This window comes from Seriola lalandi, unplaced genomic scaffold, assembly GCF_002814215.2.
Source record: "Seriola lalandi dorsalis isolate HSWRI2012SDOR001 ecotype SW California unplaced genomic scaffold, Sedor1 jcf7180002054544, whole genome shotgun sequence".
Classification (NCBI taxonomy): domain Eukaryota; kingdom Metazoa; phylum Chordata; class Actinopteri; order Carangiformes; family Carangidae; genus Seriola; species Seriola lalandi.
In genome coordinates, this window is record NW_019525097.1 from 5,395,749 (window position 1) to 5,412,887 (window position 17,139).

General features: G+C 39.7%; 1 protein-coding gene across 2 annotated transcripts in view; it reads left to right on the forward strand.

Moving 5' to 3' along the window:
* The first annotated feature begins 625 nt into the window (after nt 1-625).
* lpgat1 (lysophosphatidylglycerol acyltransferase 1) overlaps nt 626-17,139 on the forward strand; it is a 47,308-nt gene continuing 30,794 nt past the window's right edge. The window contains exons 1-2 of one of the 2 annotated variants that reach the window (XM_023414897.2): nt 626-1,228; nt 1,900-2,152. In XM_023414897.2, the coding sequence (XP_023270665.1) occupies nt 1,915-2,152 (238 nt within the window). In that variant the 5' untranslated portion in view covers nt 626-1,228; nt 1,900-1,914. Of the gene's footprint in view, nt 1,229-1,329; nt 1,746-1,899; nt 2,153-17,139 lie in introns of those variants that run through there. The other variant, XM_023414898.2, reaches the window with a different exon arrangement.

The window sequence follows — 17,139 nt, forward strand, 5'->3', positions numbered from 1 at the left end:
AACAATATAATCCTAACATGAATGGCCAGTTGTGGGAAGTAACTAAGTACATTTACTTAAGTACCGACTTAAAGTAGCAATATCGCAGATCTCAGTTTCATTATCAGGTTTGTTTTTGAACCACTAACGTTTGTGGTAGTGATTTTGTGAGTGAGTCATACCAGCGACCCAGTTCATAAAACTGTAAAATGCAAGGACTTGTATATAATTTCATCGGTTGGTAATAGGCTCAATCACCATTGTGTTACCTCATTTGGCAATAGATGATAACTTAAAAGACACAAAAGGACAAAATTGAGGTACTTGTACCTAACTTGAGTATTTCCATTTCATTTTATGTTATACTTCTACTCCACTACATTTAGAGGCAAATGTACTTTTTACTGCACTATATTTATTTGGCAGCTTAAAAAATTTGTTACTTTGCAGATCTAAATTATTTATAGAAAATATGATTCACAAATTAATTATGATACATTATTATAAATCAAACTACCCAGCAGGATATAAAGCATCAGGGTTTTTTTTTAGCCCTTTCACTTATTTCACTATTCGTGCATGAAACCTTACAACTGAAGCTTTTATTTTGAAGGCTAGACGGACGCGTTTCCGTTCTCAGCGTGTTGATCTTTTTTGTGCATTGACGCGATGTGAATCGGGACTGGAGAGAGATAACGGGTGATGCCAGCAGAGAAACGAAATATCGCTGTTATTCGAATCTGATGTGCATATGTCGTGTGTACGTTGTGTAGCGTTTGGCTAACGAGCGGCGTTGATCAGAGGCCCGGCCTGAATCGCCTCTCGCTCGTATTCGTTAATGGGAGCTCAGTAGCTAGCTAACTTGACGACAACGACGACGACGATGATGATGATGCATTGGTGGATTTATCCCGGTGTCTCTGACTGAGATGGAGTCAGCGACGCTCAAGCGGAGCTGCCTGCTTGCTAGCTAGCGAGCTAACGGTGCCCGCCGGGAGACACCGTGCCCGAGCAGCCCTGGATAACGTTAGCTAAATGGCTGCAACTGCAGTTTTACATTACGGGGTTTGTTGTAACGTTATCACACGTTTCCATCGCTATCCCCGGATTTGATAGAAAGGGAACATGTCAACTAGCAAAAATTGCTAAATTAACCGTTTAGGAGAGCTACACGTGATATAGTTTATCTCGCTCCAGCAATTAGCTACATCCCCGACTGTCCTTGGATGCTTCAGTGACACTAATTGGGGTGAGTAACATTAGCTACCACACTTAAAGTAAAGTAAAGGGCCGGACTATATTCTGGGTGAAATACACGGATATTGAGTTTTGCACCAGCCTCCAGACATCCAGCGCCCGAGTTAACGTTTGGCATTGTCTCATAAAATACATAAGCACTTACGTTTATTATTTCCTTCATTGTGTGTGTCAGTATGTTTAGCAATAATGTTATAACCCAAGGGTTGTCACACCTGACACGTTTGATGACATCTGCTCCCGTTATGCTAACTCAGCCTACTGCTAGCTAGCATGTCATGACCACGTCCCGTGCGACTGGTCCTTTTATGGTCCTGTCTTTGCATGCATTACTGGTACGGCTAGGCAGCTAGCTATTGGGCAGTCACGAATAACAAACAGCTACAGTCAGGAATAAATCCTATTGATTAAAAATCAGAAAATAGCGTCCACTACGCGCGTTTCATTTAAATTCCGTGAAATAGCCTCACCCTCAACCGGTTCGCGGCAGACTCCCTCCTCAGTGTGTGGTATGTCATTGGGTTATTCTGCGGATTCGTGTCCTGTTCAGAGCAAATCAGTTTGTTTACAGTAAGGCTAATGTTATGTACACACAGGACTCGTTTTGTCTTTTGTCACACAAGCTAAGCCGAGATGTTAACAGCTGCTGTGTCTCTGTTACAGACGGTGTGTATCAGGATGGCACAGCTCTTGGACGGGGCCAGCAAACTGGGCTGGGTTCTGCTCACGGCTGTGCTCCGTTTTGTGTTTATGTTCTTCAACAACTGTGTAGCCATCCCATCGTACTGCTTATACCTGCTGCTTCTCCAGCCGCTGAGAATATGGGACAGCTCCACTTTCTGGCACATTGAAGGAATTATGTTCAAATGGTTGCTGGCCATGGTGTCTTCATGGGGCTGGATTGCAGGCTATACAGGTAAGATAGATTCATGCATATTGCCATTGGTCCATGTGCTTTCTTGCTCTGCTTGCATGCAGAAATATATTTGCACACTGGACCTAATGGTAGCAGTTTGCTGATGGGTAAGCGTGCACAGAATTGCTCTAAAAGCTGTGAAGTTGCATCCTAGCCCTTATTTGTGCTTCACGAATTTACACTTGAATCACAAAGATAAACATCTGTTGCACTGAAAAATATAAACCTCATCAAACCTGGAATATTTTATAACAAAACTTGCTGTTCTTCTGAAGATATGTCCAAAACCCCTGGTTAGACTCTTCAAAACATCTGGATGAAAAATGTTGCGTTTGCTACAGTTATGATGCTGCTTTCTTGTCCAAACAAAGATGATAGCTGTAGAATGATATATGTCTTTGATTAAGTTCTACAACATGAACCAAAATTGAAGCTTTATCAATATTGCTATTATTAGTTACATTTGGTGTATTGCATATATCAGAAATTATAGTATAATGTCATGCATTAATATGCTTCTTGTTTTTTACAAAAAGAACAAAGACATGTCATTTCCTTCTACCTTAGGAGATTAGGAAATACAGTTGCAGCTTTAGAAACTGGTGAAAAATCTTTTTGCTCTGCAGCAGACATAATTTTTTTCATCCAGCTGAGAAGAATAGTATTGAGGATGCTGGTAAGTGCTGTTAAGCAACCGTCTTTTCAAACACTCAAATGTCAATACATGAGAGGCACAAATTGAGGCTAACTTCTCCCCAGCTGATGAGTACTGGTCACTGTATGAACACTGACACCAATGTGTAGTTGCTATCCCACTGCCCTCTGTCACCAAGTATTTTTCTTCCTGAATTAGAAATAAGTCAGTGACAGGGTTAGGGCAGATGGTTGAATAAAAATGAGATAGTCGAAGAAAAAATGAATAAAAATGCTCTTCTTTCTTTTGAATTTTAAGTGGCACAGCTGCTTTTCCCTCCACTTTCAATAGAGCATTTCCATTCAAAGCAAGATTACTTTCCTCTATTACAGTGATTCTGTGAAAAACCTCCTTACCTTGAAAAGCATAGCTCAGTCTGGTTTTTATTTGTGTAGTTACACATGGTCACATTTTGTATTTTTGCTGCATGTGGTCCTCCTTTGCCTCCGCTTAAAAGGAGTATTACTTGTAGAGCTACAACAAATAACTGATTAATCATACTGTTTTGATAACTGGGTAATTGTTTAGGGTGATTTTCAAGAGAAATGCCAGATTTTTGAGTTCCAGATTCTCAAATGTGAGGATTTGCTGCTTTTCTTTGTGCTGTATGACAGTAAATGAATCACCTTTGTGTTTTGAAATTTTGGTTTTGACAAAACAAAACACCTGAAGACATCACCTTGGGCTCTCAAAAAATATGACGGCAAATTTCTTTATATTTTATAGTCTAATTGATTAATCAAGGTTAATGGAAAACGAAAATAAGCTGTGACCTTAAATACTAGATTTACTAAATACAGTCATGGTGAAGGAATTTTTCTTTTTGTAACTGTACAGAGAAAGTACGTCTGTTGATTCTTCTCAACTGGCTGGTTGAATATCTTGAAGTGATTCAGGTTGTCAGTGGTGTTTGGTTGCACACAGCTCTGAGCAAATGCTTACAAATTGCTGAAGTGGTGAACATGGGGAGCAACAAGGCACACTGATTAATATTGCAAAGCTTTCAGCCTATAGAACACCTGGTCTTTTGTTGAGCAATATGTGTTACAGACCTGTGAGTGTTTGGAAGTGAAACACTATACAGGCGTAGCATGTAAATGAGGACTCAAGTTTAATTGCGACAATCAGATGTAATAAATTTGTAATTCATAGTCTGGTACTTCTCATATGAATTAAATTTATACATTTATACATACAGCTGCGTTTTAGGATACATTCAAACAGCAGGTAAAATGGTCCAAATCATGTTAATTATTTAAAATCTGCCTGTGTGATAGGGATCTGTATTTACTACAGTGTAAAACTAATAAAAACATGTCTTAATGCTGATTGCTGATTTTTGGTTCTTATTCTGACATAAACCAGATTTGAGTTAATGTGCGTCATCAGTCAGTTATTAAGGAGCATTGAGGTATCTACATAATCATTTAAATGTCACTTCAGTGCCACAAAACTCATTCGATGTACCCATGTGATCTGTATAAAAAGAAATGACTGACTGGAGCCAGGCGAATGTGAGTGCAAAGTTATGAGCCTTAAAATGAACTTAAAAGAAGCCGCAGACTCAAAATAAAAGAAGCATTTGAGTTACACGTAAGCATATGAGATAAGCCCAGGTATGACACAGTGCAGCAGCATGATGACATGACATGCAAGGTCACTAATTTAAATGGCCCTCTTTTCGTTTGTATACTTAAGTGCAAATGTGTCAGGTGTTCTTTGGCATTGTTTTCTGGCACGTGTGTCAGAAGCGGTTGTTTAGACTGCTGTCAGATATAAGCCACATTACAAAACACTGAACAGACTGACAAAAACTTAGGTCTGAGCAGTAAATTATTACGGAAAGATAAATGCCGGTGATATAGATATAAAGTTAAACTGCTCTAGTAGATGGGTCAGCATGCAGTCGACCAGACCTGGAGCATGTGCAAGCATCAAATATTGTGACCTGCATCTCAAGGCTAGTGGGGCAAAGTGAGGTCGATTAACCCTGTTACCTTTCCTTCACAAGGCACTATTGTGTAACTATCAGCTCCCTGCACTGTGTGAATGACCTCTGAATTTGGACAACACACAGAATTTTAAAGCTTTGGGTTTTGTCCAAGGTCACACTTGTACTTTCACACTTACAGTACAGATTCTTTCCCCTTTCTTTCCAAGAAACAGCTGTAAATTATTAAGTATGTATATGTAGACCACTTTCCCAGGCACTTGAATGGGTAAGTGGTCTCAAGCTTTAGGGTCCCACTGTGTACGTATAGGTATAAGCAACATTTCATTTTAAATGCAAACAATCTGACATGCTTAGAGATGAATTTTGACCAATCTAGTTGCCTGATTCATTGCAACCTAAGATGTTGTAAGTCAGTGGTTTTCCTGATCATATTAAAAGACAGACCTCTTTAAAGTCAATAAAGATACATGTTTGTTCTTTCAGAGCTGCAACAAATAGATGATTAATCAAATACTTCATCAACAGCAACTATTCTGATACAGTAATTGATTCATCCATGTTTTGCATATGGCTTCCCAAACGCAATTATTTGCTGGTTTTCTTCGTCTTTGAGATTATAAATATGTTTGGGTTTTGGACTGTTAATTGGACAAAACAAGCATTTTCAAAGTGTCTTAGGCTTTTGGACACTTTTTGACCAAATGATTGATCATCAAATAATCAAGAAAATAAACTGATCAATCAACAATGATTTACATGCATATTTATAAGGAGCAAGTACAAATATTTCATTCTGGTAACATTGTTCCAGATAGAACATATATTTTTGACTCACTGCTTCATTCAGCCTGTGCACTTGCACTCAAGAAATGCAGGATGTGTGCCAGGGAAACGGGAGTATGTATTCACAGCTTGACACAATGCAGTCTGGAAGCTGAGCATTGGTTATCAGACATGAAGGATGTTGCATCACATCCACTGGAGAGGCAGAACAATGGTGCTTTGTAAATAACATAGATCATGTTATTAGTATCATACACGCCTTATTCTTCATGATAAGGATCATTTGTACAGAAGAATAATTCTTGAGATGATTTGTTGGAAAAACTTTTTAGCCTGACTCCTAAACTGAATGAGAAGTTAAATCTCAAGCTGCTCATGGAGGCTTCGTTTGTATCATTAAGGCAACATTATTCAACTGTTTTACATCAAAATAACAGCTTCAAAATCATTTTGATGATATGCTGACTTGTAGTAGGGAGAATGGTGCCTCTTTTATTCCCACCCGCACCTTGGGTTGAGTGGATATGATCTGCCACAAGAAGTGCAGAACACTTTACTATGTATGTACTATACACTATGTCACACACCACAAGCTATGGTTCTTCAGCCCTGTATTCTCAGTACGGACGAAGAGACTAGCTCCTAGCATCTACAGTTTAGCACACGACTGCTGTGGATTCAGATGTTTTCACTCAATCGGATTAGCTGAATGCTGACCTGACATGAGTGGATAGTGTGATTGCTTGCTTGTACTGAGATGATGATTGTCTGTTTGTTGCCTGAGCAGTTGATAGGCTTTGCTAACATAGCTAACTTGAGCTGTTAGCTTCTAGGGGTGTATTGCGTCCAGTACCTGTAAATGCTCGGACTCAGAGCCCAACAAAAATTGGATGCTCTAGTGTCCTGTAATTACCACTTGTGGATGCACAGGCCGTTGTTGCCGCTGCTCAGCAAAGCCTACATAGTCTTACTTTAAGTAAGGAGTGAAAGTTAGTATGTCTGTGTTAGTGTGAGATGGATGCATGCTGTGAGTCATTAAATGTTTCTTGAACTCTGGCTGAAACTCATCCTGCCTACCTCTTGAGGTGTTGATTCTCTTGGTATAACATCAAAGACAGGCTATAATTTGTTTCAACCACTCTGCAGACAGGTTAACTTGTGAGAAGCAATTTACCATATAGCTTCAGATACAAGACTCATCTTTGATAGCTACAAAAAATGTTGTGTAATAATGACAACTGCTGGAGTTCAGCTAAGCTCTCAGTGGGTAAGGTTAGAGCACTCCGCAGTGATATGTGTTTAAGTCATTTATCCGTAACTAAAACAACCGAGGTTCATTCCTTTTGAAGATACTGTACACTGATGAACACGCTGACCCAAGCCAAGCTACACTGCTGCTGCGAGCTTAACCGCTTCACTTAGCTGTGCATCATTAACCCCCTTCCCAAGCCCACAGTGTGTATTATTTTATCATATCATGGCATCATAATGACAGCTAACATCAGATACTTGTATGTCAATATTGAGGCTACATTTGTACGACAACGTGTCTACTGCACTGCAGAAGGTCATGTTTTGTGTTTTTTAATTCAGGTTTCTGTGTTTTATGTTCTGCTGATGCCCTTTTCTACCGTCACAAATGCATTTTGACGTAAGTGCTGAACACGACACTTTTTCCTCCTATTTTTGTGTGTCCATTTAGTTTGTGTCAGCAGAAGGACACCACAGATGCACTGTGGCAGTGGTGAAACAAATTATGGTAATTAGTTTGTTAACCCACTTTGCAGGATGATTCTTAATTATTTGAAAACTGCATTTCAGAGAACTGTCAGCTACATGCGTCAAATATGAATCATCCTGGAATTGATAAAAATAAATTCGACAGTTACACAAGTCACCTCAGAAAGCCACCCAAGTATGAACATTTTCCAAGAAACAGTCTTGTACTGTATTTAGTGGAATTACTGTTACGTGGTTACTTGCTTGTATAGTCATTGGACCTGACCCCCTTTCCCTGTTGTTGACAAAAGCAGTGCATCTGCATGAAGTCTGATCAGACTCACTCTCTCTGTCTCTCTCACACACACACACACACACACACACACACACACACACACACACACAGTGGGCAAAAACAGGTGCACTAAAGCCAGCAGGATTAAGTTTTCATTGCATGTCCGATGAGTTGGTGGTCTGTTGGACCTGTGAAGAGATCGAAGACGGTGACTGTCAGATCGGAGACTCTGCACAGTTGTTTCCTAGTTACAAGTTATATTTCCCAGCCTTTGATCGTATTGGGAATGTGATGTTTAGATTAGATGAATGTAACATCTTACGGACTTCAGATCTCTGTCTGCATTTGGTTTCTACATCTTATCACTACTAACGGACCAGCAATACTCACGCCTCTCCTCGGTGTTAGGTTTCCACTTCACCAACATTTAAATTATTATATTGTTTGATTGATTATTCAATCAGCAGAAAATTTGTTAATAAGCTGAATTAATAATGAAAATAATGTACCATCATGTTGTTTTTCTGAATAACTGCTACATTACTGAAGCCAAATGCCTCTGTATCAATAGCAGACACCTGTTTCAGGTGTTTAAATGCCACAGTGTCCCTTTTTCTTTTAAAATAAACCAATTGCTGCTGCAATTGATTATTCTCATTTTCAATTAATATGCCTCTGATTGATTGTTTGGTCTATAAAATAACAAATAGTGAAACATTTATAATTTCTCACACTCTGACTTATGACCATAAAACCATCAAATACTCACATTTGAGAAACTGGTACCAGGGAATTGATTTGTTTGTTTTTGCTTGAAAAATTACTAAAACTATTAATTTATTACACAGTAGTTTCCAATTATTATTATTCTACTGATCTGTCAATCAGCTTATCATTGTAGCTCTAAATCCAACTAGCATCAGGTTCCCCAAAACCAGGAAAAAGCTTGTCACATTGCTGTGTATATGCGGAATTTGCATTTCAGTGTTCCTGTAAATGTTTTGTAATGATCAGATTGCAGGTGTGCTAAGCAATACGCAATGTAGGGCTGGAGTAAATGTAAAAGTGGATCATATCACTTTGAGGCCAAAACGGAAGCTGCTTTTCATTTGTTAAAGCCTCTGCACAGCCAGGATACACCCACAGAAGTGATATCAGTCTCTTGGCTGATTGGACTTATTCTCTGGACTGTGTGGGTGTGTACAGATCATCTTTAATTGACATGTCCCCGGCTGTTTTGATTTGTCTTTGTTGCACTCGTTTGGCTGGGGCAGTTTACAGCTTTATGATTGTTTTCAGTTTATTATCAACCTTAGGTGAGCTTGCTCGTGCATTATATCGTAGTCAATGTCTGGTAGTCTCCTGTTTGAATTCAACATATCTGGCATTTTGAATGAATACTCTGTGAGCTTGTCTTTGTGATCAGTGCAAAGAAAGAAAGTCCAGAAGCAAGGCAAGATGCAAAGATGCATCTTTTGATAGAATCCACAACTGTGTGCACTTATAAAAGGTTTTACTTATAAAGAAGCTTTTCTAATGATTTCTAACAGACTTTGGTAAAAAAAATTGAATGTGTATAGCGCATGAAAACATAACGTAGGTCCAGATACACATGCAATCATGTCTTGTAGCAAGTGAAGGTGAACCAATGTGATATAATAGCCCTGTAGCTCCAGTTCAGTTGAGAGGGCGATAGCATGAATGGGAATTAACATCACTTTTATTCTGAAGCCCTGAAACATGTTTGCATAAGTGGAGGCTGATGTTTCTCTCCCTAGTGTACAGAAAGACTGTGGGGTATTGATGTGGATGAGCAACACATTATGTGGTAAATCCATATTTTAATGTTAATGTGTTGTGATGTAATTGATTCAACAAACTTTTAGAAGGAATGGCTCGGGTCAAATTGACTCTTAGCATTTAATGAGGGCAGGAAATTAAAGGCAGTTTGTGAGACCCAATTTATTCCATTGAACCAACATGGAGATTACTGGACCCGGGTTGATAACTGGGGATCATTCTCTGTAGCCCATTAGATCTTTACACAGAATGCACCCAGGGCAAATGTAACCTGTTCCTATATGGTTAGACCATGTCTGTGATAATTGTTTCACATATCTGGTGAATATTGAATATCCTGCCAAAAGCGTCGTCTGCACTCCTGCCCCTAGCCTACATTCAGTAGGCCAGTATTGATATTTGAGTTTTAAAAAAACTCAAAAAGAACTTTTATAGCCACAATAGCACCGTAACTCTAAGGAAGGTGAGGTTGGTCAGCCCACCACTGTATTCCAGACTGAAATATCTCAACAACTATTAGATGGATTGCCATCATATTTTGTATAGATGTATTTGTGGTTCCTAAAGAAATTATCGAAATATTTCGCTTTGATAAACCCTCTCACTTTTCCTCCAATGCCATGAAGTTGATATTTGTGGCTCAGAGTAGAATGTGTCAAGATTATAACACTTAGGTTTATCTGACAGTTTCATTTTCTGTACGATGAGCATTGCAGCTTCACTGCACCTCTGGCATGGCTGAACGTTCTTACGGGCCAGTCACATGTGTATTCCAAAAACAGGGAGACCTACAGCTGCCAGTCACTGTGAATGAGACTTGAATATGAAGCCCTGCACCCCCAGCTGAGCTCAACTCAGAAAGTGCTCAGCTACACCACAGGTGGAAGTTAAAGAAGGCTTTAACTTTATGCAAATATCCTCAGGCACCCTGTGAGTGACAGCCAAGTGAGAGCCAATTGCCATCATCTTGATTCCAGCCAAAGCTTAAGCACAGAGTTGTCTACTAGGCTGGACTACATGGAGTAACTTTAAACTTTATTCAAAATAGAGGAAAAGCTGATCATCACAGTCTCTGGCTTCCCAGTTTTCTACAATTTGTCTTTAATGAGTTACCAGGACATTAAAAAAAAGAACATCATTGATGATGTGTCTGGCAGCAGCAAGTACATCAGAAAACAAATGTCCAGTCAGAGCAGGATATGTAAATTATACGCTCATCACAACACATCCCCAGAACTGCAGATTCATGAGTGGCCAGATAGTGCTACTGCCAACTATTGTGTAACCACATGTGTGAACGCACCCCAAGTCTTGTTCATAAACACATAACACATTTTTTTTTTTTTGAAAGAATTGTGACCAAAATAAGTGCTCTGTGGGATATTTAGAGTTGAAAAATAACCTTGTCATTGTCATCTGGTGCAAAAACTATGTAAGCATGACCCATTACACCAATGGTTTACACCAAAAAAATATCTCTAAAGGCTAATACTGACAATTTAGCTCTGATCATGATTACTACCTGGTTGCGTCCTTGGCCACTTTAACCAGACTGCTGTTTCACCTTTTATTTGAAAAACCTCACCACGCTCCTAAATCAGTCTTAACTACAGATCAGTGTTACTATAAAAGAGTTTCAAATTATGGCTGCCACAGTCCATGAAAACGGGAAAATGTGGCAGTTGAAGCAGAAAACACTTCACTGTTTGGTTGCTGGCTGGCATTAATTCCCACTCTTCATCCAGTTGACCCACTAACCAAAAAAGCTTTAACCATCAATGAAAATGTCCCCTTCCCACTCTTGTTTTATATGTTTTTTTGGGCTCTTTTCTCTTGGGCAGTACTTAGTTGTGGATGACCACGTTTGTGATGGAGAAGCTGTGATACCTTGCCACATCTCTCTCCTCCGCTAGAGAGGGAGAAAGTAGTGTAGCGATGGGTAGCAAGGTCAGCGGTACACCATTTAGCTGACCACCGATACCGGATTAGACACTGTGCCTGCAGTGTGGCTGTCATCCTGCTACGCTAACTGTGTCATCTCTCAAAGACAATTTCCCTAATGTATTCTATCTGACAGATGACCCATCTCCGTGATATCGTTTATGCTCGTCTCCCGTAACAATGGGGACTTCAGTGAGCATGAAGGCATGCTCCTTATGAAATGACGTTGCCTTCAGGGTATGCACACCCCACACTCCCCTGTGCAAGTGTCACAGATGTGTCATTTTTCTAGAAGTATGCTCTCGATTCCCGTCCTCATGAGGATTGACCTTTTTCTCTTGAGGACAGGAGGTGAAACAAAGGCCTAAATTGAACATGGCAACAACTTGTCCCCTTCCTTCCCCTTTTTTAAATCACTTTTTCTAACTGTATCTAGCTCTGTCTTTGAGGATGTGTAATGTTGAAAGATTCAGAAACACCCTGTGCCTCCAGGCTACGGCTAAGACAATGTGTCCATGTGAATTGAGGAACATAGAATGAACAATGGTTACCAAGTTGTTGCTTATGTCTCACACTCAATACATACACCAGGCAACATTAACCAGCTCAAATGTCTGTTTAAGTGGCTGTCATGTTCGTAACTGTAATATAATACAATGAATATAATAGGCAAGAGGGAGCTTCCTGCATTAAATGTTTGCAGATATTGTTAATGCTTGCAGCAAAGAAGTGTGTCCTCCAATATTTGCTAATGAACTTTTGAGTAAATGAGGTGTGCATTAGCATTACATGACTAAATCTCATTGTGAACATGCTGAATAGCTAGCAGCAGGGACAGTGGGTTGAATTTCTTCGTGGAATAAGAGCAGCTTGCAACCGTCATAAAAAACTTTTTTACCATGAGTCATGTAGGAATGATTAACTGATGGGTTTCTTGAAGTGTCTCTCCTGGGAGGAAATTCCTATTCAGTGGAGTCTACACTTGCATGTAATTGCATACTTTTTACCATAAAACGCTCACTGCATTTGGTAATCTGCCCACAAGGTACATAGTTGACATGAACAAATTTTAACGGTTTTATTTCAGGAAACCTGAGCCTAGAACTCTAAGCCTCAGATAACTTGGTGATTAAGAGTGTTTTCGGTTCCTGTTGATCATTTTAGCAAAGTGGAACGATCATCCAAAAGATTCCTTGAAGATGCACTCAGAGACAGAGAGCCTGTCATGTGGTGTTTGGAAAACATTTTTGATGATCTTGTGAAATTAAGCTAAAATGTTCAATATTCTTAGTAGCCAACATTAGACTTTTACCTTGTCAGCTAAGCCCTATCTAAAGACCCATGAGACAGTGACAACAGGGCTGTGCCCCCCCGTCAAATTGTTCCTGATAATAGTGGTATGAATCTTGATGTGATAAGAAGCAATAGTAATATATATTGCAATGTTGAAGGCTGATATTAGAGCTTCAACAATTAGTTGATAAATTAATTGAGCATTCAGCAGAAAATTAATCATCAGCTATTTTAATAATCGATTAATTTTGTTTTAAGCAAAAATGCCTAAAGTTTCCAGTTTCTCCAAAATGAGGATTTGTTGCTTTTCTGTTTTAATGTCATTATAAACTGATACTGTTGGTCAGACAAAGCAAGTCATTTGAGGGCATTTTTCATTTCTGACTTTGTATTGAGATAATGATGAATCAAGTTAATCGACAGTGAAAATTATGATTTAGGTGTGTTGGTATTTCTCTGGCCTCCGTTTACAGTGATAACTCCTTCCACTGCTCTGACAGGCAGCACTTTCTGACTGCTGTGCATCTGGAAAACTTGCTGGAAAGTGTGTTGAGCCATGAGCTGCCGTCACCGATCTTATCTATGACATAACTGCATATTTAACAGGGTTTTTAATGGTGATTTAGATATTTATTCTGACGTGTTGATATGTTTGAAAACATAAAATGAAAATGTTGCCTCATATTTTTTGGTATGTGATGAATATTATTGAAAGTGGCCCTTCCTTAAGGCACTTGCTTTTGGTAACTAGCAATTTAAAAGGTTCACAGGGTGTGACGTGCAGGATCTGGTTCAGCTGAGTTGACGCTGACAATAAATCTTCATGTCGTATAATCACTTTGCTATACTTTATCAAAGCATCACATTGTAAAAAAAGAAAACGTTTTTCAAGTGGACTCAAATGGCTCAATTCAGGAGGAGATGTGCGAGAAGAAACCCACCACACATAATTATTATAGCAAAAATACCTTGGAAATATCATGATGTTTAAGGCCATATCGCCCACAGAAAGGTCTTGAGAATAACTCTATGCAGACAGTCTATGTATTATGTACCATGTATTGTTGTTTGATTCTTTAGCTTCACACTTCTGCTGCTCTGAGAAATCCCTTGTCACTTTTTGCCCAAGTCTGCTTCAGTTCAGCTTCAAGGTGAACCAGTCACATTCATCCCTGCCCATGACTGTGACCATAGGGTACACTGCGTTATTGCTCAACTAGACCCTGACTATTCTTTTCACTAATTTTGTCAAGGCTGCTCCTCCTAAAGAGAAAAAAATCCACCCTTAACCGAGTGGTCTGTTGAGGCTGCTGTCAGTGGAGAAATTACCATATCTGCTTCTGCTGTAATTAATTGTTCTCTGTTTGACTGATCTTGTTCTTTGATTCTGAGGGACTGACACCAGAACCTGACATTAGCCGCGTTGTGACCAAAAACAATTATACATGACGAGTGGCAACCTCAGCCACTCCGGTTGTTGTGGTCCTTTATTTTTTGAAGTCCTGTTTCAGCTTTTTTATCGTCTCCCTGACCTGTTTTGCGGCGTGGGAAATGTGTTTGCTCGCTCAGTGCTCGCTCGCTGCAGACTTTTAAACATTGCGGATGAAATAAAATGCAGCGAGTACTTGACCAATCAGAAATGTTTACCACTGCAGACCAACCCCCCCAAAGTTCCTGAACCTTTGGAAAGTACTACCCCCTGGACCAGGTACTTTTTTGGTGGTTGACCATAACCCTGGAACTAAATTTAGACCCTGGTTCCTGCGGTCGAGACGCACATAGTTCCTCAAAAGGTTCCTGGTTCCTGTGGTGGAAATGCGGCTATATATCATCTCCCAATACAATGTGATGTCATGTTGTGTGCAACAGAAAAGTCGTGGATTAAAATAAGAAAACTATAACTCCCAATAACAAAATAATAATCCCAGATATGTTAATATACCAATAATATCACTGCTTGTGTTTGAAGGTGAATTTTTCCCTGAAATATCTTTGTATCTATATGACTAATTGTGAAATGTGGGGATGTTAGCACTATCTTCTTGTTCTCAGAACCTTTAACATTTTGTCATGCAGCAAATATGCCCTTTATCTTCTAGCTGTCTGGTTTTGCGTCAGTGTCATGTTGTTGCTTAATTAAATGTTAAACTTTGTGTGTAAAATAAGCTTTGGTTAATCTTTATCTGCCAGAAACCCCAAAGTTAACTCCCCCATAGAGAGGAAAGGATCCCTTGCTCCACACCCTGAAGCCTGACTGATGCAGCATTTGCATTACACAGAGCTGAAGCGGGTCAGACTCTCACTGAACTGCGGGGACTCCCAGGAAACGACTGCAGCCCAGCTGAATCTTTCACCTCCTTGGTTCTCTGTTGATATGCAGAGCTGCTCAAGTGTGTTTGAATTGCAAAGGAAGCTCATGTGTTCTCCAGGAGGGCTATTGTTGTCACCCCTCATCTCACATGAGATGCATTTTCTCCTTTGTTGCAGCCTGTGTGTATCCTGTCAACACTCAGCTACAGGTGAATGGCTAGTGAAGTAGCCTGCATGCTCTCAATAGAGGCCTGACGATGTAAATCAGGGAAGAGAGAGCAGACGGGCCAATGGAGATCTAGTCCTATAGGTGCTGATAGAGGCACTGGTCATTGTGTGGTTGAAGGCACTTGTCAAGTAGAAACAGTGTATCAATTTGAATTAGAAACGGTGGCAGGAGTTCACTAATTTACTATGTAGTAGTAAAGGCCTATCCACAGTGAGTGTTTTTAAGTGTCTCCAATCATTAACGGTGTATATCTCTCCCGTCCAACTCATTTATTACGCACATTTGTACAGACACCAAACACAGCAGGGACATTGTTAATTTAAAAATAAAAAGTGTATTTCCTGAATTTGTATTCAACCACTGAATCAGAAATACCCACAGCCACTCCAACAGTAGTAAACAGTGATAACTTTTTAGATGGTTCTCAGAGTATTTCTGAAGAGGTGACTTCTCTCATTGGTTACTTTACCATGACGGCATGTCAGTTGAGATAGTGAGGAGGCGAATTTGTCAAAACTGGTATGTGAATGGAGGACATAGCTTGTAAGCCGGAGAGAGGCGAGTCATGTCATGCTGCCTTCCATGTACTGCGGAAGTCGGATGAGGAAGCTGGGAATGATGTCACACCTGAGTGGACTGTGTTCCAGTTCAAGTCAGAAGCTTGTTGTTGTTGTTGCTTGTTGTTGTCATTGTTAGCAACACCAGTTTATATCAACGCATCACGCAGTGTTTTGTGAATGCAAACACCATATGTCCACTGATAGAAGTCGCACAGTACTATGTGCATAACTGTTTTAATGAGACAGAAGCTCTACTAAACTGTAAATTACTACAGCTTTCAGTTCTGTTGATGCACAGAGCAGCCATCTTGGAGTTTGAGGTCGGGGTCTGGTGAGGTTCTTTCCACTAGTGTAGGAAATCCGACTTCTGAGGACGTTTCAGTTGAAATTTCTGACTTGGGCCTGAGAAATTCTTACTCCTCAGTTCAGACGCACCAAAAGTGCACACACAGAAAGAGCTCCTTGGCAGAGTTGTTTTTTGACTGCTTTATGGATTTTTGCTGACTTTCACATAGAATTTGGGTCATATCTGTGTAGCCATACTGTATCATTGACTATTGAATCAGTTTTCTCATACATATTTGTTAATCTTTACACTCTTGCAAGTCAGTCTTACCGTCTTAGAGGTGTAAATAATTAGTTGAATGTTCACGTGTAAGTTTTGAGGAAAGGTTTTGTGTGATTTTTTTTTTCTGTGTACTCATTTAGTGTCAATGCACCTTCATCTGAAGCCAGACCCTATGTTGTGGCTGGATCATTTCAATCATAACAAGCCCACTCTTCCTTCAGTATGCCACAGACATAAAACTGTAAACTGTGATTGACATATATGACTGATCAATAATTGATTTTTAACTCGCCTTAATTTTATTAATCCAAACTATTTGGCTCTGACATTTGAAAGAAACTGGCAGTGAAGTCACAGGAACAGGAAACGAGTCATATCTCCACAAAATTTTGTCTGATCAAAATTGTTCTGTGGGTAGATAACACCTCGATGTACCTGTGTGTGTTTGCAGTGTTCCCTGCTTGACGTGACTCTACTTGGCCCAAAGAACTGCAGCTCGCAGCTATATTTTGCTTTGTATTATTTTTATCTCTTTGACAGCGAACAAAGCGCTGGTTCTGTTCTCAGCTGCACATGGACACCTTATGTTGTTTCACTGAAGTGGGAAACATTATTTATGGATTGTAGACATGCAAATATGCCTGAGCTCCTGTTGTAGCAGGATGTAGACCTAACCTACAGCTTATCCAAAATGTTATAACAGTCAGGGAGCTCCCACACCAACTAGTCTGCCGTTAATGTTATGTCTTGACACAAAGCCTGATGATTACGTCTTTAAACTGAGGATATTCAGACTGTAATCTTTGTTAAGTACCTGCAGTACCTGTTCTTTACTAAAAAT